Source organism: Oncorhynchus masou, chromosome 2, assembly GCF_036934945.1.
Source record: "Oncorhynchus masou masou isolate Uvic2021 chromosome 2, UVic_Omas_1.1, whole genome shotgun sequence".
NCBI lineage: Eukaryota > Metazoa > Chordata > Actinopteri > Salmoniformes > Salmonidae > Oncorhynchus > Oncorhynchus masou.
In genome coordinates, this window is record NC_088213.1 from 487,518 (window position 1) to 509,931 (window position 22,414).

Below are 22,414 nucleotides of genomic sequence, written 5' to 3' on the forward strand. Positions count from 1 at the left end.
GAGTTACGTCCAACATGGCACCCTAATCCTTACATAGTGCACTAGTGTTGACATCCAGCCCTGTAGGACTCTATAGGGAACAGATACATCCAGCCCTGTAGGACTCAATAGGGAACAGATACATCCAGCTCCGTAGGACTCTATAGGGAACAGACAACATGCAGCCCTGTAGGACTCTATAGGGAACAGATAAATCCAGCCCTGTAGGACTCTATAGGGAACATACAACATGCAGCCCTGTAGGACTCTATTGGAAACAGATACATGCAGCCCTGTAGGACTCTATAGGGAACAGATACATGCAGCCCTGTAGGACTCTATAGGGAACAGATACATCCAGCCCTGTAGGACTCTATAGGGAACAGATACATCCAGCCCTGTAGGACTCTATAGGGAACAGACACATCCAGCCCTGTAGGACTCTATAGGGAAAAGAAAACATGCAGCCCTGTAGGACTCTATTGGGAACAGATACATGCAGCCCTGTAGGACTCTATAGGGAACAGACAACATGCAGCCCTGTAGGACTCTATTGGAAACAGATACATGCAGCCCTGTAGGACTCTATAGGGAACAGACAACATGCAGCCCTGTAGGACTCTATAGGGAACAGACAACATGCAGCCCTGTAGGACTCTATTGGAAACAGATACATCCAGCCCTGTAGGACTCTATAGGGAACAGATACATCCAGCCCTGTAGGACTCTATAGGGAACAGACACATCCAGCCCTGTAGGACTCTATAGGGAAAAGAAAACATGCAGCCCTGTAGGACTCTATTGGGAACAGATACATGCAGCCCTGTAGGACTCTATAGGGAACAGACAACATGCAGACCTGTAGGACTCTATAGGGAACAGACAACATGCAGCCCTGTAGGACTCTATTGGAAACAGATACATGCAGCCCTGTAGGACTCTATAGGGAACAGATACATCCAGCCCTGTTGGACTCTATAGGGACCAGATACATCCAGCCCTGTTGGACTCTATAGGGAACAGACAACATGCAGCCCTGTAGGACTCTATTGGAAACAGATACATGCAGCCCTGTAGGACTCTATAGGGAACAGATACATCCAGCCCCGTAGGACTCTATAGGGAACAGATACATAAAGCCCTGTAGGACTCTATAGGGAACAGATACATCCAGCCCTGTTGGACTCTATAGGGACCAGATACATCCAGCCCTGTTGGACTCTATAGGGAACAGACAACATGCAGCCCTGTAGGACTCTATAGGGAACAGATACATGCAGTCCTGTAGAACTCAATAGGGAACAGATACATCCAGCCCTGTAGGACTCTATAGGGAACAGACAACATGCAGCCCTGTAGGACTCTATTGGAAACAGATACATGCAGCCCTGTAGGACTCTATAGGGAACAGACAACATGCAGCCCTGTAGGACTCTATTGGAAACAGATACATGCAGCCCTGTAGGACTCTATAGGGAACAGACAACATGCAGCCCTGTAGGACTCTATAGGGAACAGATACATCCAGCCCTGTAGGACTCTATAGGGAACAGACACATCCAGCCCTGTAGGACTCAATAGGGAACAGATACATCCAGCCCCGTAGGACTCTATAGGTAACAGATACATCCAGCCTTGTAGGACTCTATAGGGAACAGATACATGCAGCCCCGTAGGACTCTATAGGGAACAGATACATAAAGCCCTGTAGGACTCTATAGGGAACAGATACATCCAGCCCTGTTGGACTCTATAGGGACCAGATACATCCAGCCCTGTTGGACTCTATAGGGAACAGACAACATGCAGCCCTGTAGGACTCTATAGGGAACAGATACATGCAGTCCTGTAGAACTCAATATGGAACAGATACATCCAGCCCTGTAGGACTCTATAGGGAACAGACAACATGCAGCCCTGTAGGACTCTAGTGGGAACAGATACATGCAGCCCTGTAGGACTCAATAGGGAACTGATACATCCGGCCCCGTAGGACTCTGTAGGGAACAGATACATCCAGCCCTGTAGGACTCTGTAGGGAACCGATACATCCAGCCCTGTAGGACTCTGTAGGGAACAGATACATCCAGCCCTGTAGGACTCTGTAGTGAACAGATACATCCAGCCCTGTAGAACTCTATAGGGAACAGATACATCCAGCCCTGTAGGACTCTATAGGGAACAGATACATCCAGCCCTGTAGGACTCTATTGGGAACAGATACATGCAGACTTGGATTGTATTCTGACTGGTTAACACCAACAGATCTGGGACCAGGACAGGGCTGTGGTGGCTCTGGTTAATACCAACTGATCTGGGACCAGGACAGGGCTGTGGTGGCTCTGGTTAACACCAACAGATCTGGGACCAGGACATGGCTCTGGTGGCTCTAGTTAACACCAACAGATCTGGGACCAGGACAGGGCTGTGGTGGGTCTCGTTAACACCAACAGATCTGGGACCAGGACAGGGCTGTGGTGGCTCTGGTAAACACCAACAGATCTGGGACCAGGACAAGGCTGTGGTGGCTCTGGTTAATACCAACTGATCTGGTGACCAGGACAGGACTGTGGTGCATCTGGTTAACACCAACAGATCTGGGACCAGGACAGGGCTGTGGTGGGTCTCGTTAACACCAACAGATCTGGGACCAGGACAGGGCTGTGGTGGCTCTGGTAAACACCAACAGATCTGGGACCAGGACAGGGCTGTGGTGGCTCTGGTTAATACCAACTGATCTGGTGACCAGGACAGGACTGTGGTGCATCTGGTTAACACCAACAGATCTGGGACCAGGACAGGGCTGTGGTGGGTCTCGTTAACACCAACAGATCTGGGACCAGGACAGGGCTGTGGTGGCTCTGGTAAACACCAACAGATCTGGGACCAGGACAGGGCTGTGGTGGCTCTGGTTAATACCAACTGATCTGGTGACCAGGACAGGACTGTGGTGCATCTGGTTAACACCAACAGATCTGGGACCAGGACAGGGCTGTGGTGGCTCTGGTTAATACCAACTGATCTGGGACCAGGACAGGGCTGTGGTGGCTCTGGTTAACACCAACAGATCTGGGACCAGGACATGGCTGTGGTGGCTCTAGTTAACACCAACAGATCTGGGACCAGGACAGGGCTGTGGTGGGTCTCGTTAACACCAACAGATCTGGGACCAGGACTGTGCTGTGGTGGCTCTGGTAAACACCAACAGATCTGGGACCAGGACAGGGCTGTGGTGGCTCTGGTTAATACCAACTGATCTGGTGACCAGGACAGGACTGTGGTGCATCTGGTTAACACCAACAGATCTGGGACCAGGACAGGGCTGTGGTGGCTCTGGTTAACACCAACAGATCTGGGACCAGGACAGGGCTGTGGTGACTCTGGTTAACACCAACAGATCTGGGACCAGGACAGGACTGTGATGACTCTGGTTAACACCAACAGATCTGGGACCAGGGCAGGACTGTGGTGGCTCTGGTTAACACCAACAGATCTGGGACCAGGACAGGGCTGTGGTGACTCTGGTTAACACCAACAGATCTGGGACCAGGACAGGGCTGTGGTGACTCTGGTTAACACCAACAGATCTGGGACCAGGACAGGACTGTGATGACTCTGGTTAACACCAACAGATTCTGGGACCAGGACAGGACTGTGATGACTCTGGTTAACACCAACAGATCTGGGACCAGGACAGGGCTGTGGTGGCTCTGGTTAACACCAACAGATCTGGGACCAGGACAGGACTGTGATGACTCTGGTTAACACCAACAGATCTGGGACCAGGACAGGACTGGGATGACTCTGGTTAACACCAACAGTATGACTATATATATGAGTATATTTAAGATGGACTCACGGTTTAACCCTCGTCTTGGTCTCCGGGTGACAACAGGAATGGTGGCTGAATCTGGAACTGCAAACTGCTGTCTGGGAGACTGGAGGGAAAACAATCCAGGACTTCAGTCGTGTGAATAAGTTCATGACCTTGATGTCCTGTAGGCTACTCATCCTATTGGCTGACAAAATGATCTAGTACATAAAAAATGATGTTCTTGTAGGCTACTCATCCTATTGGCTGATAAAATGATCTAGTACATAAAAAATGATGTTCTTGTAGGCTACTCATCCTATTGGCTGATAAAATGATCTAGTACATAAAAAATGATGTTCCTGTAGGCTACTCATCCTATTGGCTGACAAAATGAGCTAGTACATAAAAACATGATGTCCTTGAAGGCTACTCATTTTATAGGCTGACAAAATGGTCTGAAAAGAGTTTTAAATACAGTTTTTCCTTACCTTCATTTTCACCTTGACACAGACAGGCAGGCTTTCTCTACAACTCTTATGAACATGTGAATTGCAATCTGAAAAATACAAAATAAAATGCAACTCTAAATCTTAAAGTAAGAACTTCAACAGAATAATCTTCCAGGGGAGTTCTTTCATGTGTTATGAACTGGGGAGATAGACGGGTCTACAGAACCAGAGAGTTGGACCGGTCTACAGAACCAGAGAGTTGGACTGGTCTACAGAACCAGAGAGTTGGACTGGTCTACAGAACCAGAGAGTTGGACGGGTCTACAGAACCAGAGAGTTGGACTGGTCTACAGAACCAGAGAGTTGGACGGGTCTACAGAACCAGAGAGTTGGACTGGTCTACAGAACCAGAGAGTTGGACCGGTCTACAGAACCAGAGAGTTGGACGGGTCTACAGAACCAGAGAGTTGGACGGGTCTACAGAACCAGAGAGTTGGACGGGTCTACAGAACCAGAGAGTTGGACTGGTCTACAGAACCAGATAGTTGGACTGGTCTACAGAACCAGAGAGTAAGACGGGTCTACAGAACCAGAGAGTAAGATGGGTCTACAGAACCAGAGAGTTGGACTGGTCTACAGAACCAGAGAGTTAGACTGGTCTACAGAACCAGAGAGTTGGACCGGTCTACAGAACCAGAGAGTTAGACTGGTCTACAGAACCAGAGAGTTGGACCGGTCTACAGAACCAGAGAGTTAGACTGGTCTACAGAACCAGAGAGTTGGACCGGTCTACAGAACCAGAGAGTTAGACTGGTCTACAGAACCAGAGAGTTGGACTGGTCTACAGAACCAGAGGGTTGGACGGGTCTACAGAACCAGAGAGTTGGACGGGTCTACAGAACCAGAGAGTTGGACTTGTCTACAGAACCAGAGAGTTGGACGGGTCTACAGAACCAGAGAGTTGGACTGGTCTACAGAACCAGAGAGTTGGACGGGTCTATAGAACCAGAGAGTTGGACTGGTCTACAGAACCAGAGAGTTGGACGGGTCTACAGAACCAGAGAGTTGGACGGGTCTACAGAACCAGAGAGTTGGACTGGTCTACAGAACCAGAGAGTTGGACGGGTCTATAGAACCAGAGAGTTGGACTGGTCTACAGAACCAGAGAGTTGGACGGGTCTACAGAACTAGAGAGTTGGACTGGTCTACAGAACCAGAGAGTTGGACGGGTCTACAGAACCAGAGAGTTGGACTGGTCTACAGAACTAGAGAGTTGGACTGGTCTATAGAACCAGAGAGTTGGACTGGTCTACAGAATCAGAGAGTTGGACTGGTCTACAGAACTAGAGAGTTGGACGGGTCTACAGAACCAGAGAGTTGGACTGGTCTACAGAACTAGAGAGTTGGACTGGTCTATAGAACCAGAGAGTTGGACTGGTCTACAGAATCAGAGAGTTGGACTGGTCTACAGAACTAGAGAGTTGGACGGGTCTACAGAACCAGAGAGTAAGACGGGTCTACAGAACCAGAGAGTTGGACTGGTCTACAGAACCAGAGAAGTGGACTGGTCTACAGAACCAGAGAGTTGGACTGGTCTACAGAGTTGGACTGGTCTACAGAACTTGAGAGTTGGACTGGTCTACAGAACCAGATAAGTGGACTGGTCTACAGAACCAGAGAAGTGGACTGGTCAACAGAGTTGGACTGGTCTACAGAACTAGAGGGTTGGACTGGTCTACAGAACCAGAGAAGTGGACTAGTCTACAGAGTTGGACTGGTCTACAGAACTAGAGAGTTGGACTGGTCTACAGAACCAGAGACGTGGACTGGTCTACAGAACCAGAGAGTTGGACTGGTCTACAGAACCAGAGAGTTGGACTGGTCTACAGAACCACAGATTTGGACTGGTCTACAGAACAGGAGAGTTGGACCGGTCTACAGAACCAGAGAGTTGGACTGGTCTACAGAACCAGAGAGTTGGACTGGTCTACAGAACTAGAGAGTTGGCCGGGTCTACAGAACCAGAGAGTTGGAATGGTCTACAGAACCAGAGAGTTGGACTGGTCTACAGAACCAGAGAGTTGGACTGGTCTACAGAACTAGAGAGTTGGCCGGGTCTACAGAACCAGAGAGTTGGACTGGTCTATAGAACTAGAGAGTTGGCGTATGTCCAGAATGACACCATAGTCCTTTAGGGATTCTTGAAAGTTGGGACAATCCTTGTTGGGAAACTTTATATTTATCGTCAATGTGTTTTTCTTTTGTTGTATTAATTCAGATTAAATTACATTTAGTAGAATTTAATTAGGGAAAGATTTGCTTTTGTAATTTTCTAAATATTTACTATATTATACATTTTCATATCGGCTCTATGCCTATTCATGCCCTTGTCTGGAGCAAATTATACCAGTTTCAACTCTCCAATTATATATTTTTTATTCTATAAACCGGAAAAAATATTTTATAGTTTTAAAATAAATATGTTGTAGTTTCTTGTGAGAGCCCTCTCTGAATTTAAGAGAAATAGTCTTAAAAAAGGTGAATCCTAAAATATGTCCCTGGAGATATGGTGAACTCCGTCAAATTGGTCTTAAATCCTAAATGAATCAGGGATGAGCAGGTAAAGCTATACCATAAGGACCCCATCTTAGTGTTATATGTAGTACAAGAAGACCACTCTGGAAAGTTCTCTACATTTAATAGATGAAAACAAAACATATTGAAATCATCATTGTCACAACAATGAACTGTCAACTCCATCTCCTTGATAGAATATTCATTTTGGTTTAAATATGTTTATTTTGATTCGTTTTTAGTCATAAAGCCACTGAAGAAAAACTAAATTGCTAACTTGTATACCACTTCAATTCCATAAATCAAACTCATTCAGATTGTTTTACAGAGTTGACGTTAGAAAACAACCTGAATGAGTTTGTTTTACAGAGTTGATGTTAGAAAACAAACTCATTCAGGTTGTTGTCTAACGTCACAACTCATTCAGATTGTTGTCTAACTTCAAACTCATTCAGATTGTTGTCTAACGTCAAACTCATTCAGATTGTTGTCTGACGTCAACACCATAAGTCATCCACATACATAGACACTCTGTCTTTACTCAAAGTCAGTGTCATTCAGTTAGTAAAGGTTGAAAAAAGCAAGGGGCCTAAACAGCTACTGGGGAATTCCTGATTCTACCTGCAAGGGGCCTAAACAGCTGCCCTGGGGAATTCCTGATTCTACCTGGATTATGTTTGAGAGGCTTCCATTAACAGTCTGATGGCCTAGAGATAGAAGCTGTTTCAGTCTCAGCTTTGATGCACCTGTACTGAGCTCGCTTTCTGGATGGTAGTGGTGTGAACAGGCAGTGGCTTGGGTGGTTATTGTCCTTGATGATCTTTATGGCCTTCCTGTGACATCGGGTGGTGTAGGTGTCCTGGAGGGCAGGTAGTTTGCCCCCGGTGATGCGTTGTGCAGACCGCACTACCCTCTGGAGTGCATTGCGGTTGTGGGCGGTGCAGTTGCCATTCCGGGCGGTGATACAGCCCGAAAGGATGCTCTCGATTGTGCATGTGTAAAAGTTTGTGAGGGTTTTAGGTGACAAGCCACATTTCTTCAGTCCTCTGAGGTTGAAGAGGCGTTGTTGCCCCTTCTTCACCACACTGTCTGTTTGGATGGACCATTTCAGATTGTCAGTGATGTGTACGCAGAGGAACTTAAAATGGGTACACAGAGGAACTCCGTCAGCAACGGAGAAGGAGATTCCACTGTATTATCCTCAAAGTGGGCAAAGAAGGTGTTTAGTGTACCTGGAAGCAAGACGTCGGTGTCCGTGACGTGGCTGGTTTACCTTTTGCAGTCCATGATTGTCTGCAGACAATCGTCTCGTGTCTGAGCCGTTGAATTGCGACTCCACTTTGTCGACATTTGGATGATTTGATTTAATTTTAACTTTTTATTTATTTGAACCTTTAACTAGGCAAGTCAGTTAAGATCAAATTCTTATTTACAATGACAGCCTACCCAGGCCAAACCCGGACGACGCTGGGCCAATTGTGCAAAGCCCTATGGTATTATTCTCTGACACTATCCAGAACATATCCATATCCAGAACATATCCCAGTCCCTGTAATCAAAACAATCTTGAAATGTGGATTCCCGATTGGTCAGACTGGCGTTAAATAGTCCTTAGCATGGGTACTTCCTGTTTAAGTTTCTGCCTATAGGAATGGAGGAGCAAAATAGATGTGTTCATATTTGACGAAATAAGGGCGGGGCAGGGCCTTGTAAGCATTGCGGAAGTTAGAGTAGCAATGATCCAGTGGTTTTCCAGTGCGAGTACTACAGTCGATATGCTGATAGAATTTAGGTAGCCTTGTACTCAAATTTGGTTTGTTAAAATCCCCAGCTACAATTAATTCAGCCTCAGCATATATGGTTTCCAATATAGTCCATTGAAGTTCCTTGAGGGCCATTGTGGTATCGACTTGAGGGGGGATATATATGGCTGTGACAATAACAAAAGATAATTATCTTGGGAGATAATACGGTCAGCATTTGATTATGAGGAATTCTATGTCAGGTGAACAAAAATACTTGAATTCCTGTTGTTACAATTACACCATGAGTCATTAAACATGAAACCCCTGCCCTTTTTCTTCCCAAAGAGATGTTTATTACTGTCAGCGCGACGCACTGAGAAACCAGGTAGTTGTACCGTCTCCGACTGCATATCCCGAGAGAGCCATGGTTCCGTGAAACAGAGTATGTTACAATCCCTGATGTCTCTCTGGAAAGCAAACCTCGCCCTGATTTCATCGACCTTGTTATCTAGGGACTGGACATTGGAGAGTAATATACTCGGGAGTGGTGGGTGGTGTGGCACCTCCGAAGTCTGACCAGAAGACTGATCTGTCTGCCTCTTCTCCAGCAGAGTTGTTTTGGATCGGCCTCTGGAATCACTTCAATTGCCCCGATTGGTGCGGACAAAGGATCCGCTTGGGGAAAGTCGTATTCCTGGTCGTAGTGTTGGTAAGTTGACATCGCTCTGATATCCAATAGTTCTTCCCGGCTGTATATAATAAAACTTCAGATTGTATGGGCTAACAATGCAAGAAATGATACATAAAAATAAAAAATGTATCCTAAGGATTAGAAGCAAGGCAGCCCTCTCTGTGGGCGCCATATTGAGCGATATGGTGTGTATCTAATAAACCTGCTAATAGTTGGTTTTGTTAGAGTTGTATTGACTGATGCTGTCTTACTGGTGCAGAGAAAAGCATCCTTAGTGTTGATGGTTTTGCTGCATTGGTGGCAGGAGGAGGATTGTGTCTGGGAGGAGATAATGCTGAGGTGATGTCCGTTCAACGTACATCTCTCTCTGCCCTTCGCCTCTCTCCTCTTGTCTTTGTCTCGAATCTTCTCTCCATCCTTTTCCTGCAGGTGGAAGAAGGGAGATAAGGAATAGAAACAGAATGAGGTCAGACAGTACAGCTACCCTCTCTCTCCGTTCCTCCTTTCCCTGACTAGAAACAACATGAGGTCAGACAGTACAGCTACCCTCTCTCTCCGTTCCTCCTTTCCCTGCCTAGAAACAGAATGAGGTCAGACAGTACAGCTACCCTCTCTCTCCGTTCCTCCTTTCCCTGACTAGAAACAAAATGAGGTCAGACAGTACAGCGACCCTCTCTCTCCGTTCCTCCTTTCCCTGCCTAGAAACAGAATGAGGTCAGACAGTACAGCTACCCTCTCTCTCCGTTCCTCCTTTCCCTGCCTAGAAACAGAATGAGGTCAGACAGTACAGCTACCGTCTCTCTCCGTTCCTCCTTTCCCTGCCTAGAAACAGAATGAGGTCAGACAGTACAGCTACCCTCTCTCTCCGTTCCTCCTTTCCCTGACTAGAAACAGAATGAGGTCAGACAGTACAGCTACCGTCTCTCTCCGTTCCTCCTTTCCCTGCCTAGAAACAAAATGAGGTCAGACAGTACAGCGACCCTCTCTCTCCGTTCCTCCTTTCCCTGACTAGAAACAGAATGAGGTCAGACAGTACAGCTACCCTCTCTCTCCGTTCCTCCTTTCCCTGCCTAGAAACAGAATGAGGTCAGACAGTACAGCTACCCTCTCTCTCCGTTCCTCCTTTCCCTGCCTAGAAACAGAATGAGGTCAGACAGTACAGCTACCCTCTCTCTCCGTTCCTCCTTTCCCTGCCTAGAAACAGAATGAGGTCAGACAGTACAGCGACCCTCTCTCTCCGTTCCTCCTTTCCCTGACTAGAAACAGAATGAGGTCAGACAGTACAGCTACCCTCTCTCTCTGTTCCTCCTTTCCCTGACTAGAAACAGAATGAGGTCAGACAGTACAGCGACCCTCTCTCTCCGTTCCTCCTTTCCCTGACTAGAAACAGAATGAGGTCAGACAGTACAGCTACCCTCTCTCTCCGTTCCTCCTTTCCCTGACTAGAAACAGAATGAGGTCAGACAGTACAGCTACCCTCTCTCTCCGTTCCTCCTTTCCCTGCCTAGAAACAGAATGAGGTCAGACAGTACAGCTACCCTCTCTCTCCGTTCCTCCTTTCCCTGCCTAGAAACAGAATGAGGTCAGACAGTACAGCGACCCTCTCTCTCCGTTCCTCCTTTCCCTGCCTAGAAACAGAATGAGGTCAGACAGTACAGCTACCCTCTCTCTCCGTTCCTCCTTTCCCTGACTAGAAACAGAATGAGGTCAGACAGTACAGCTACCCTCTCTCTCCGTTCCTCCTTTCCCTGCCTAGAAACAGAATGAGGTCAGACAGTACAGCTACCGTCTCTCTCCGTTCCTCCTTTCCCTGCCTAGAAACAGAATGAGGTCAGACAGTACAGCTACCCTCTCTCTCCGTTCCTCCTTTCCCTGACTAGAAACAGAATGAGGTCAGACAGTACAGCGACCCTCTCTCTCCGTTCCTCCTTTCCCTGCCTAGAAACAGAATGAGGTCAGACAGTACAGCGACCCTCTCTCTCCGTTCCTCCTTTCCCTGCCTAGAAACAGAATGAGGTCAGACAGTACAGCTACCCTCTCTCTCCGTTCCTCCTTTCCCTGCCTAGAAACAGAATGAGGTCAGACAGTACAGCGACCCTCTCTCTCCGTTCCTCCTTTCCCTGACTAGGAACAGAATGAGGTCAGACAGTACAGCTACCGTCTCTCTCCGTTCCTCCTTTCCCTGACTAGAAACAGAATGAGGTCAGACAGTACAGCGACCCTCTCTCTCCGTTCCTCCTTTCCCTGACTAGAAACAGAATGAGGTCAGACAGTACAGCTACCGTCTCTCTCCGTTCCTCCTTTCCCTGCCTAGAAACAGAATGAGGTCAGACAGTACAGCTACAATCTCTCTCTCCGTTCCTCCTTTCCCTGCCTAGAAACAGAATGAGGTCAGACAGTACAGCTACCCTCTCTCTCCGTTCCTCCTTTCCCTGCCTAGAAACAGAATGAGGTCAGACAGTACAGCGACCCTCTCTCTCCGTTCCTCCTTTCCCTGCCTAGAAACAGAATGAGGTCAGACAGTACAGCGACCCTCTCTCTCCGTTCCTCCTTTCCCTGCCTAGAAACAGAATGAGGTCAGACAGTACAGCTACCCTCTCTCTCCGTTCCTCCTTTCCCTGCCTAGAAACAGAATGAGGTCAGACAGTACAGCTACCCTCTCTCTCCGTTCCTCCTTTCCCTGCCTAGAAACAGAATGAGGTCAGACAGTACAGCTACCCTCTCTCTCCGTTCCTCCTTTCCCTGCCTAGAAACAGAATGAGGTCAGACAGTACAGCTACCCTCTCTCTCCGTTCCTCCTTTCCCTGCCTAGAAACAGAATGAGGTCAGACAGTACAGCTACCCTCTCTCTCCGTTCCTCCTTTCCCTGCCTAGAAACAGAATGAGGTCAGACAGTACAGCTACCCTCTCTCTCCGTTCCTCCTTTCCCTGCCTAGAAACAGAATGAGGTCAGACAGTACAGCGACCCTCTCTCTCCGTTCCTCCTTTCCCTGCCTAGAAACAGAATGAGGTCAGACAGTACAGCTACCCTCTCTCTCCGTTCCTCCTTTCCCTGCCTAGAAACAGAATGAGGTCAGACAGTACAGCGACCCTCTCTCTCCGTTCCTCCTTTCCCTGCCTAGAAACAGAATGAGGTCAGACAGTACAGCGACCCTCTCTCTCCGTTCCTCCTTTCCCTGACTAGAAACAGAATGAGGTCAGACAGTACAGCTACCCTCTCTCTCCGTTCCTCCTTTCCCTGACTAGAAACAGAATGAGGTCAGACAGTACAGCGACCCTCTCTCTCCGTTCCTCCTTTCCCTGACTAGAAACAGAATGAGGTCAGACAGTACAGCGACCCTCTCTCTCCGTTCCTCCTTTCCCTGCCTAGAAACAGAATGAGGTCAGACAGTACAGCTACCCTCTCTCTCCGTTCCTCCTTTCCCTGCCTAGAAACAGAATGAGGTCAGACAGTACAGCTACCCTCTCTCTCCGTTCCTCCTTTCCCTGACTAGAAACAGAATGAGGTCAGACAGTACAGCGACCCTCTCTATCCGTTCCTCCTTTCCCTGCCTAGAAACAGAATGAGGTCTGACAGTACAGCGACCCTCTCTCTCCGTTCCTCCTTTCCCTGCCTAGAAACAGAATGAGGTCAGACAGTACAGCAACCCTCTCTCTCCGTTCCTCCTTTCCCTGACTAGAAACAGAATGAGGTCAGACAGTACAGCTACCCTCTCTCTCCGTTCCTCCTTTCCCTGACTAGAAACAGAATGAGGTCAGACAGTACAGCGACCCTCTCTCTCCGTTCCTCCTTTCCCTGACTAGAAACAGAATGAGGTCAGACAGTACAGCGACCGTCTCTCTCCGTTCCTCCTTTCCCTGCCTAGAAACAGAATGAGGTCAGACAGTACAGCTACCGTCTCTCTCCGTTCCTCCTTTCCCTGCCTAGAAACAGAATGAGGTCAGACAGTACAGCGACCCTCTCTCTCCGTTCCTCCTTTCCCTGACTAGAAACAGAATGAGGTCAGACAGTACAGCTACCGTCTCTCTCCGTTCCTCCTTTCCCTGCCTAGAAACAGAATGAGGTCAGACAGTACAGCTACAATCTCTCTCTCCGTTCCTCCTTTCCCTGCCTAGAAACAGAATGAGGTCAGACAGTACAGCTACCCTCTCTCTCCGTTCCTCCTTTCCCTGCCTAGAAACAGAATGAGGTCAGACAGTACAGCGACCCTCTCTCTCCGTTCCTCCTTTCCCTGCCTAGAAACAGAATGAGGTCAGACAGTACAGCGACCCTCTCTCTCCGTTCCTCCTTTCCCTGCCTAGAAACAGAATGAGGTCAGACAGTACAGCTACCCTCTCTCTCCGTTCCTCCTTTCCCTGCCTAGAAACAGAATGAGGTCAGACAGTACAGCTACCCTCTCTCTCCGTTCCTCCTTTCCCTGCCTAGAAACAGAATGAGGTCAGACAGTACAGCTACCCTCTCTCTCCGTTCCTCCTTTCCCTGCCTAGAAACAGAATGAGGTCAGACAGTACAGCTACCCTCTCTCTCCGTTCCTCCTTTCCCTGCCTAGAAACAGAATGAGGTCAGACAGTACAGCTACCCTCTCTCTCCGTTCCTCCTTTCCCTGCCTAGAAACAGAATGAGGTCAGACAGTACAGCGACCCTCTCTCTCCGTTCCTCCTTTCCCTGCCTAGAAACAGAATGAGGTCAGACAGTACAGCGACCCTCTCTCTCCGTTCCTCCTTTCCCTGACTAGAAACAGAATGAGGTCAGACAGTACAGCTACCCTCTCTCTCCGTTCCTCCTTTCCCTGCCTAGAAACAGAATGAGGTCAGACAGTACAGCTACCCTCTCTCTCCGTTCCTCCTTTCCCTGCCTAGAAACAGAATGAGGTCAGACAGTACAGCGACCCTCTCTCTCCGTTCCTCCTTTCCCTGCCTAGAAACAGAATGAGGTCAGACAGTACAGCGACCCTCTCTCTCCGTTCCTCCTTTCCCTGACTAGAAACAGAATGAGGTCAGACAGTACAGCTACCCTCTCTCTCCGTTCCTCCTTTCCCTGCCTAGAAACAGAATGAGGTCAGACAGTACAGCTACCCTCTCTCTCCGTTCCTCCTTTCCCTGACTAGAAACAGAATGAGGTCAGACAGTACAGCGACCCTCTCTCTCCGTTCCTCCTTTCCCTGCCTAGAAACAGAATGAGGTCAGACAGTACAGCTACCCTCTCTCTCCGTTCCTCCTTTCCCTGACTAGAAACAGAATGAGGTCAGACAGTACAGCGACCCTCTCTCTCCGTTCCTCCTTTCCCTGCCTAGAAACAGAATGAGGTCAGACAGTACAGCTACCCTCTCTCTCCGTTCCTCCTTTCCCTGACTAGAAACAGAATGAGGTCAGACAGTACAGCGACCCTCTCTCTCCGTTCCTCCTTTCCCTGCCTAGAAACAGAATGAGGTCAGACAGTACAGCGACCCTCTCTCTCCGTTCCTCCTTTCCCTGACTAGAAACAGAATGAGGTCAGACAGTACAGCTACCCTCTCTCTCCGTTCCTCCTTTCCCTGACTAGAAACAGAATGAGGTCAGACAGTACAGCGACCCTCTCTCTCCGTTCCTCCTTTCCCTGACTAGAAACAGAATGAGGTCAGACAGTACAGCGACCCTCTCTCTCCGTTCCTCCTTTCCCTGCCTAGAAACAGAATGAGGTCAGACAGTACAGCTACCCTCTCTCTCCGTTCCTCCTTTCCCTGCCTAGAAACAGAATGAGGTCAGACAGTACAGCTACCCTCTCTCTCCGTTCCTCCTTTCCCTGACTAGAAACAGAATGAGGTCAGACAGTACAGCGACCCTCTCTCTCCGTTCCTCCTTTCCCTGCCTAGAAACAGAATGAGGTCTGACAGTACAGCGACCCTCTCTCTCCGTTCCTCCTTTCCCTGCCTAGAAACAGAATGAGGTCAGACAGTACAGCTACCCTCTCTCTCCGTTCCTCCTTTCCCTGACTAGAAACAGAATGAGGTCAGACAGTACAGCTACCCTCTCTCTCCGTTCCTCCTTTCCCTGCCTAGAAACAGAATGAGGTCAGACAGTACAGCTACCCTCTCTCTCCGTTCCTCCTTTCCCTGACTAGAAACAGAATGAGGTCAGACAGTACAGCGACCCTCTCTCTCCCGTTCCTCCTTTCCCTGCCTAGAAACAGAATGAGGTCAGACAGTACAGCTACCCTCTCTCTCCGTTCCTCCTTTCCCTGACTAGAAACAGAATGAGGTCAGACAGTACAGCGACCCTCTCTCTCCGTTCCTCCTTTCCCTGCCTAGAAACAGAATGAGGTCAGACAGTACAGCTACCCTCTCTCTCCGTTCCTCCTTTCCCTGACTAGAAACAGAATGAGGTCAGACAGTACAGCGACCCTCTCTCTCCGTTCCTCCTTTCCCTGCCTAGAAACAGAATGAGGTCTGACAGTACAGCGACCCTCTCTCTCCGTTCCTCCTTTCCCTGCCTAGAAACAGAATGAGGTCAGACAGTACAGCGACCCTCTCTCTCCGTTCCTCCTTTCCCTGACTAGAAACAGAATGAGGTCAGACAGTACAGCTACCCTCTCTCTCCGTTCCTCCTTTCCCTGACTAGAAACAGAATGAGGTCAGACAGTACAGCGACCCTCTCTCTCCGTTCCTCCTTTCCCTGACTAGAAACAGAATGAGGTCAGACAGTACAGCGACCCTCTCTCTCCGTTCCTCCTTTCCCTGCCTAGAAACAGAATGAGGTCAGACAGTACAGCTACCCTCTCTCTCCGTTCCTCCTTTCCCTGCCTAGAAACAGAATGAGGTCAGACAGTACAGCTACCCTCTCTCTCCGTTCCTCCTTTCCCTGACTAGAAACAGAATGAGGTCAGACAGTACAGCGACCCTCTCTCTCCGTTCCTCCTTTCCCTGCCTAGAAACAGAATGAGGTCTGACAGTACAGCGACCCTCTCTCTCCGTTCCTCCTTTCCCTGCCTAGAAACAGAATGAGGTCAGACAGTACAGCTACCCTCTCTCTCCGTTCCTCCTTTCCCTGCCTAGAAACAGAATGAGGTCAGACATTACAGCTACCCTCTCTCTCCGTTCCTCCTTTCCCTGCCTAGAAACAGAATGAGGTCAGACATTACAGCTACCCTCTCTTTCCGTTCCTCCTTTCCCTGCCTAGAAACAGAATGAGGTCAGACAGTACAGCGACCCTCTCTCTCCGTTCCTCCTTTCCCTGACTAGAAACAGAATGAGGTCTGACAGTACAGCTACCCTCTCTCTCCGTTCCTCCTTTCCCTGCCTTGAAACAGAATGAGGTCTGACAGTACAGCGACCCTCTCTCTCCGTTCCTCCTTTCCCTGCCTAGAAACAGAATGAGGTCAGACAGTACAGCGACCCTCTCTCTCCGTTCCTCCTTTCCCTGACTAGAAACAGAATGAGGTCTGACAGTACAGCTACCCTCTCTCTCCGTTCCTCCTTTCCCTGCCTTGAAACAGAATGAGGTCTGACAGTACAGCGACCCTCTCTCTCCGTTCCTCCTTTCCCTGACTAGAAACAGAATGAGGTCAGACAGTACAGCGACCCTCTCTCTCCGTTCCTCCTTTCCCTGCCTAGAAAGGATCTGTATGGTTACTAGTCCTTATATAGACCACAGACGACCTCTACTGACCAGGATCTGTTACTCTTTATGGTAACTAGTCCTTTTATAGACCACAGATGACCTCTACTGACCAGGATCTGTATGGTAACTAGTCCTTATATAGACCACAGAGGACCTCTACTGACCAGGATCTGTTACTCTTTATGGTAACTAGTCCTTATATAGACCACAGATGACCTCTACTGACCAGGATCTGTATGGTAACTAGTCCTTATATAGACCATAGATGACCTCTACTGACCAGGATCTGTTACTCTATGGTTACTAGTTTTTAAATAGACCACAGATGGCCTCTACTGACCAGGATCTGTATGGTTACTAGTCCTCATTTAGACCACAGATGACCTCTACTGACCAGGATCTGATACTAGCCCTTATATAATCCGACGTCTGCCTTGACCGTGCAGCGCTTACAATCATAAGGCCTCTGCAGAAGTCAGGGCCATTCATACTTCCTGTGTTTCGCAGAGTATGCGCAGAGCTGTTGTCAAGGAAGTTGTCGAGGAAGTGAATTTGTGTTTACACAAGACTTCCCGCCCCCCCACCTACCGTCGACCAATCACGTCAATGTGGAGTCAATAGGAGCCCTCCACGTTGTTACACAATTTGACAGGATTACATCACACCCTCCCTATAGCGCCTCCCGACCACATGTGGGTATCTAGCTTACATCGCCTCTTCCCCTTTACGCTCACTTCCCCTTACATTCAGGAAGTTGCACGCAGCTGAATAGCATAAAAACTCTCCAATACAGAATAACAACTTGGTCATCTCAACAACTTTTCTCAAAAAATCAAGGTCAAGCGTGTTTAAAACAATGACTTCCAGTAGCTGGTTCTCAAAACAGAGCACACAATACATGGGTTATCCTCTGACAAATCTGTTATTTAAACAAACTGAATGAAACTCTCAATGTTGTCAATGCAGAGGTATTTTGATTGGTTAAACACAAGATCAAAAATAGATAAACAGCTGAAAACAGGCTAAATAAACAGGATATATTTTACACCTATTGGAAATGGAGATGCTAACAGGACCAGAATCACACTGTTCATTCCTCCCAGACCTACCAAACCCATCTGTATTCTACCAAACCCATCTGTATCCTACCAAACCCATCTGTATTCTAACAAACCCATCTGTATCCTACCAAACCCATCTGTATTCTAACAAACCCATCTGTATCCTACCAAACCCATCTGTATCCTACCAAACCCATCTGTATCCTACCAAACCCATCTGTATCCTACCAAACCCATCTTGTATCCTACCAAACCCATCTGTATTCTAACAAACCCATCTGTATCCTACCAAACCCATCTGTATCCTACCAAACCCATCTTGTATCCTACCAAACCCATCTGTATCCTACCAAACCCATCTGTATCCTACCAAACCCATCTGTATCCTACCAAACCCATCTTGTATCCTACCAAACCCATCTGTATCCTACCAAACCCATCTGTATCCTACCAAACCCATCTTGTATCCTACCAAACCCATCTTGTATCCTACCAAACCCATCTGTATCCTACCAAACCCATCTGTATCCTACCAAACCCATCTGTATCCTACCAAACCCATCTTGTATCCTACCAAAACCCATCTGTATCCTACCAAACCCATCTGTATCCTACCAAACCCATCTGTATCCTACCAAACCCATCTTGTATCCTACCAAACCCATCTGTTTCCTACAAACCCATCTGTTTCCAACAAGCCCATCTGTTTCCTACCTACTCCTGTCGTACCTACCAAACCAATCTGTATCCTACCAAACCCATCTGTATCCTACCAAACCCATCTGTATCATACCAAACCCATCTGTATCCTATCAAACCCATCTGCATCCTACTGTCCTCTACCCAAGTCCTCCTACTGTCCTCTACCCCTGTCCTCCTACTGTCCTCTACCCAAGTCCTCCTACTGTCCTCTACCCCTGTCCTCCTACTGTCCTCTACCCCTGTCGTCCTGCGGTACCTACCACTGTCCTCCTGCGGTACCTAATCCTGTCCTCTACCCCTGTCCTCTACCCCTGTCCTCTACCCCTGTCCTCCTACTGTATCTACCCCTGTCCTCTACCTCTGTCCTCCTACTGTATCTACCCTTGTCCTCTACCCCTGTCCTCCTGTGGTACCTACCCCTGTCCTCTACCCCTGTCCTCTACCCCTGTCCTCCTACTGTCCTCTACCCCTGTCCTCCTACTGTCCTCTACCCCTGTCCTCCTACTGTCCACTACCCCTGTCCTCCTACTGTATCTACCCCTGTCCTCCTGCGGTACCTACCCCTGTCCTCTACCCCTGTCTTATACCCCTGTCCTCCTACTGTCCTCTACCCCTGTCCCCCTACTGTCCTCTACCCCTGTCCTCCTACTGTCCTCTACCCCTGTCCTCCTACTGTCCACTACCCCTGTCCTCCTACTGTATCTACCCCTGTCCTTTACCTCTGTCCTCCTACTGTATCTACCCTTGTCCTCTACCCCTGTCCTCCTGCGGTACCTACCCCTGTCCTCTACCCCTGTCTTCTACCCCTGTCCTCCTACTGTCCTCTACCCCTGTCCTCCTACTGTCCTCTACCCCTGTCCTCCTACTGTCCTCTACCCCTGTCCTCCTACTGTCCTCTACCCCTGTCCTCCTACTGTATCTAACCCTGTCCTCTACCCCTGTCCTCCTACTGTATCTAACCCTGTCCTCTACCCAAGTCCTCCTACTCTCCTCTACCCCTGTCCTCCTACTGTCCTCTACCCCTGTCCTCCTACTGTCCACTACCCCTGTCCGCTACTGTCCACTACCCCTGTCCTCTACTGTCCACTACCCCTGTCCTCCTACTGTCCTCTACCCCTGTCCTCTACCCCTGTCTTCTACCCCTGTCCTCCTACTGTCCTCTACCCCTGTCCTCCTACTGTCCACTACCCCTGTCCTCCTACTGTCCACTACCCCTGTCCTCTACTGTCCACTACCCCTGTCCTCTACTGTCCACTACCCCTGTCCTCCTACTGTCCACTACCCCTGTCCTCTACCCCCATCCTCCTGCTGTACCTACCCCTGTCAGCTACCGCTGTACCTACCCCTGTCCTCTACCCCTGTCCTCCTACTGTACCTACACCTGTCCTCTAGCCCTGTCCTCCTACTGTCCTCTACCCCTGTCCTCATACTGTCCTCTACCCCTGTCCTCCTACTGTATCTACCCCTGTCCCCTACCCCTGTCCCCTAACCCTGTCCTCTACCCCTGTCCTCCTACCCCACCTACCCCTGTCCTCTACCCCTGTCCTCCTACTGTATCTACCCCCATCCTCCTGCTGTACCTACCCCTGTCCCCTAACCCTGTCCTCTACCCCTGTCCTCCTACCCCACCTACCCCTGTCCTCTACCCCTGTCCTCCTACTGTATCTACCCCCATCCTCCTGCTGTACCTACCCCTGTCCCCTAACCCTGTCCTCTACCCCTGTCCTCCTACCCCACCTACCCCTGTCCTCTACCCCTGTCCTCCTACTGTATCTACCCCCATCCTCCTGCTGTACCTACCCCTGTCCTCTACCCCTGTCCTCTACCCCTGTCCTCTACCCCTGTCCCCTACACCTATCCTCTACCCCTGCCCCCTACCCCTGTCCCCTACCCCTGTCCTCCTACTGTATCTACCGCTGTCCTCCTACTGTACCTACCTCTAGTCCTCGCCCACACTTTAACTTCATGGAGAGACCTTTGACGTCAAAGAACCTTCGGTACAACATCTCTGTTACTTTCAGTGACTGTGAGCCCCAGACAGTCTGATATCTAACCTTACAATGCTACAACCATCTAAACCACAGCCTCCACTGACTGAACACCACAGTACCACAGCACTTCACAACACTAGTTCCTATCAGAGTAGGGAGAGAGACAGAGAGAACCAGGAAGTGATGTAACAGTGTTACAGGGGGTGCCCAGTTCCTATTAGAGTAGGGAGAGAGACAGAGAGCACCAGGAAGTGATGCAACAGTGTACAGGGGGTGCTGTTTCTGACTGTTTCCACCATCTCCAGTAGTAAGAGACAGGTATTCGTAGAATAACATAGAACTCTAGCGGTCTGTCTTAGCTGCTGGTCGTGGCTGACATCTGTCTTAGCTGCTGGTCGTGGCTGAGGTCTGTTGTGGCTGAGGTCTGTCTTAGCTGCTGGTCGTGGCTGAGGTCTGTCTTAGCTGCTGGTTGTGGCTGAGGTCTGTCTTAGCTGCTGGTCGTGGCTGATGTCTGTCTTAGCTGCTGGTTGTGGCTGAGGTCTGTCTTAGCTGCTGGTCGTGGCTGAGGTCTGTCTTAGCTGCTGGTCGTGGCTGAGGTCTGTCTTAACTGCTTGTCGTGGCTGAGGTCTGTTGTGGCTGAGGTCTGTTGTGGCTGATGTCTGTCTTAGCTGCTGGTCGTGGCTGAGCTCTGTCTTAGCTGCTGGTTGTGGCTGAGGTCTGTCTTAGCTGCTGGTCGTGGCTGAGGTCTGTCTTAGCTGCTGGTCGTGGCTGACGTCTGTCTTAGCTGCTGGTCGTGGCTGAGGTCTGTCTTAGCTGCTGGTTGTGGCTGAGGTCTGTCTTAGCCGCTGGTCGTGGCTGATGTCTGTCTTAGCTGCTGGTCGTGGCTGACGTCTGTCTTAGCTGCTGGTCGTGGCTGAGGTCTGTCTGAGCTGCTGGTTGTGGCTGAGGTCTGTCTTAGCTGCTGGTTGTGGCTGAGGTCTGTCTTAGCTGCTGGTTGTGGCTGAGGTATGTCTTAGCTGCTGGTCGTGGCTGAGGTCTGTCATGGCCACTGGTCGTGGCTGAGGTCTGTCTTAGCCGCTGGTCGTGGCTGAGGTCTGTCTTAGCTGCTGGTCGTGGCTGAGGTCTGTCTTAGCTGCTGGTCGTGGCTGAGGTCTGTTGTGCCTAAGGTCTGTTGTGGCTGAGGTCTGTCTTAGCTGCTGGTCGTGGCTGATGTCTGTCTTAGCTGCTGGTCGTGGCTGAGGTCTGTCTTAGCTGCTGGTCATGGCTGAGGTCTGTTGTGGCTAAGGTCTGTTGTGGCTGAGGTCTGTCTTAGCTGCTGGTCGAGGCTGAGGTCTGTCTTAGCTGCTGGTCGTGGCTGAGGTCTGTCGTGGCCGCGGGGTCGTGGCTGAGGTCTGTCTTAGCTTCTGGTCGTGGCTGAGGTCTGTTGTGGCTGAGGTCTGTTGTTGCTGAGGTCTGTCTGAGCTGCTGGTCGTGTCTGAGGTCTGTCTGAGCTGCTGGTCGTGTCTGAGGTCTGTCTGAGCTGCTGGTCATGGCTGATGTCTGTCTTAGCTGCTGGTCGTGGCTGAGGTCTGTCTTAGCTGCTGGTCATGGCTGAGGTCTGTTGTGGCTAAGGTCTGTTGTGGCTGAGGTCTGTCTTAGCTGCTGGTCGAGGCTGAGGTCTGTCTTAGCTGCTGGTCGTGGCTGAGGTCTGTCGTGGCCGCGGGGTCGTGGCTGAGGTCTGTCTTAGCTTCTGGTCGTGGCTGAGGTCTGTTGTGGCTGAGGTCTGTTGTTGCTGAGGTCTGTCTGAGCTGCTGGTCGTGTCTGAGGTCTGTC

The 22,414-nt window shown here is 49.5% G+C and overlaps 1 protein-coding gene across 1 annotated transcript in view; it reads right to left on the reverse strand.

Moving 5' to 3' along the window:
- Positions 1 to 20,732, reverse strand: part of LOC135552073 (synaptic vesicle glycoprotein 2B-like) — an 85,527-nt gene extending 64,795 nt beyond the window's left edge. The window contains exons 1-4 of the mRNA XM_064983460.1: positions 20,549 to 20,732; positions 9,504 to 9,675; positions 4,282 to 4,349; positions 3,839 to 3,917 (exon numbers count right to left, since the gene is read on the reverse strand). Of these exons, the coding sequence (XP_064839532.1) occupies positions 3,839 to 3,917; positions 4,282 to 4,349; positions 9,504 to 9,675; positions 20,549 to 20,617 (388 nt within the window). The 5' untranslated portion in view covers positions 20,618 to 20,732. The remainder of the gene's footprint in view (positions 1 to 3,838; positions 3,918 to 4,281; positions 4,350 to 9,503; positions 9,676 to 20,548) is intronic.
- Positions 20,733 to 22,414: the final 1,682 nt, after the last annotated feature.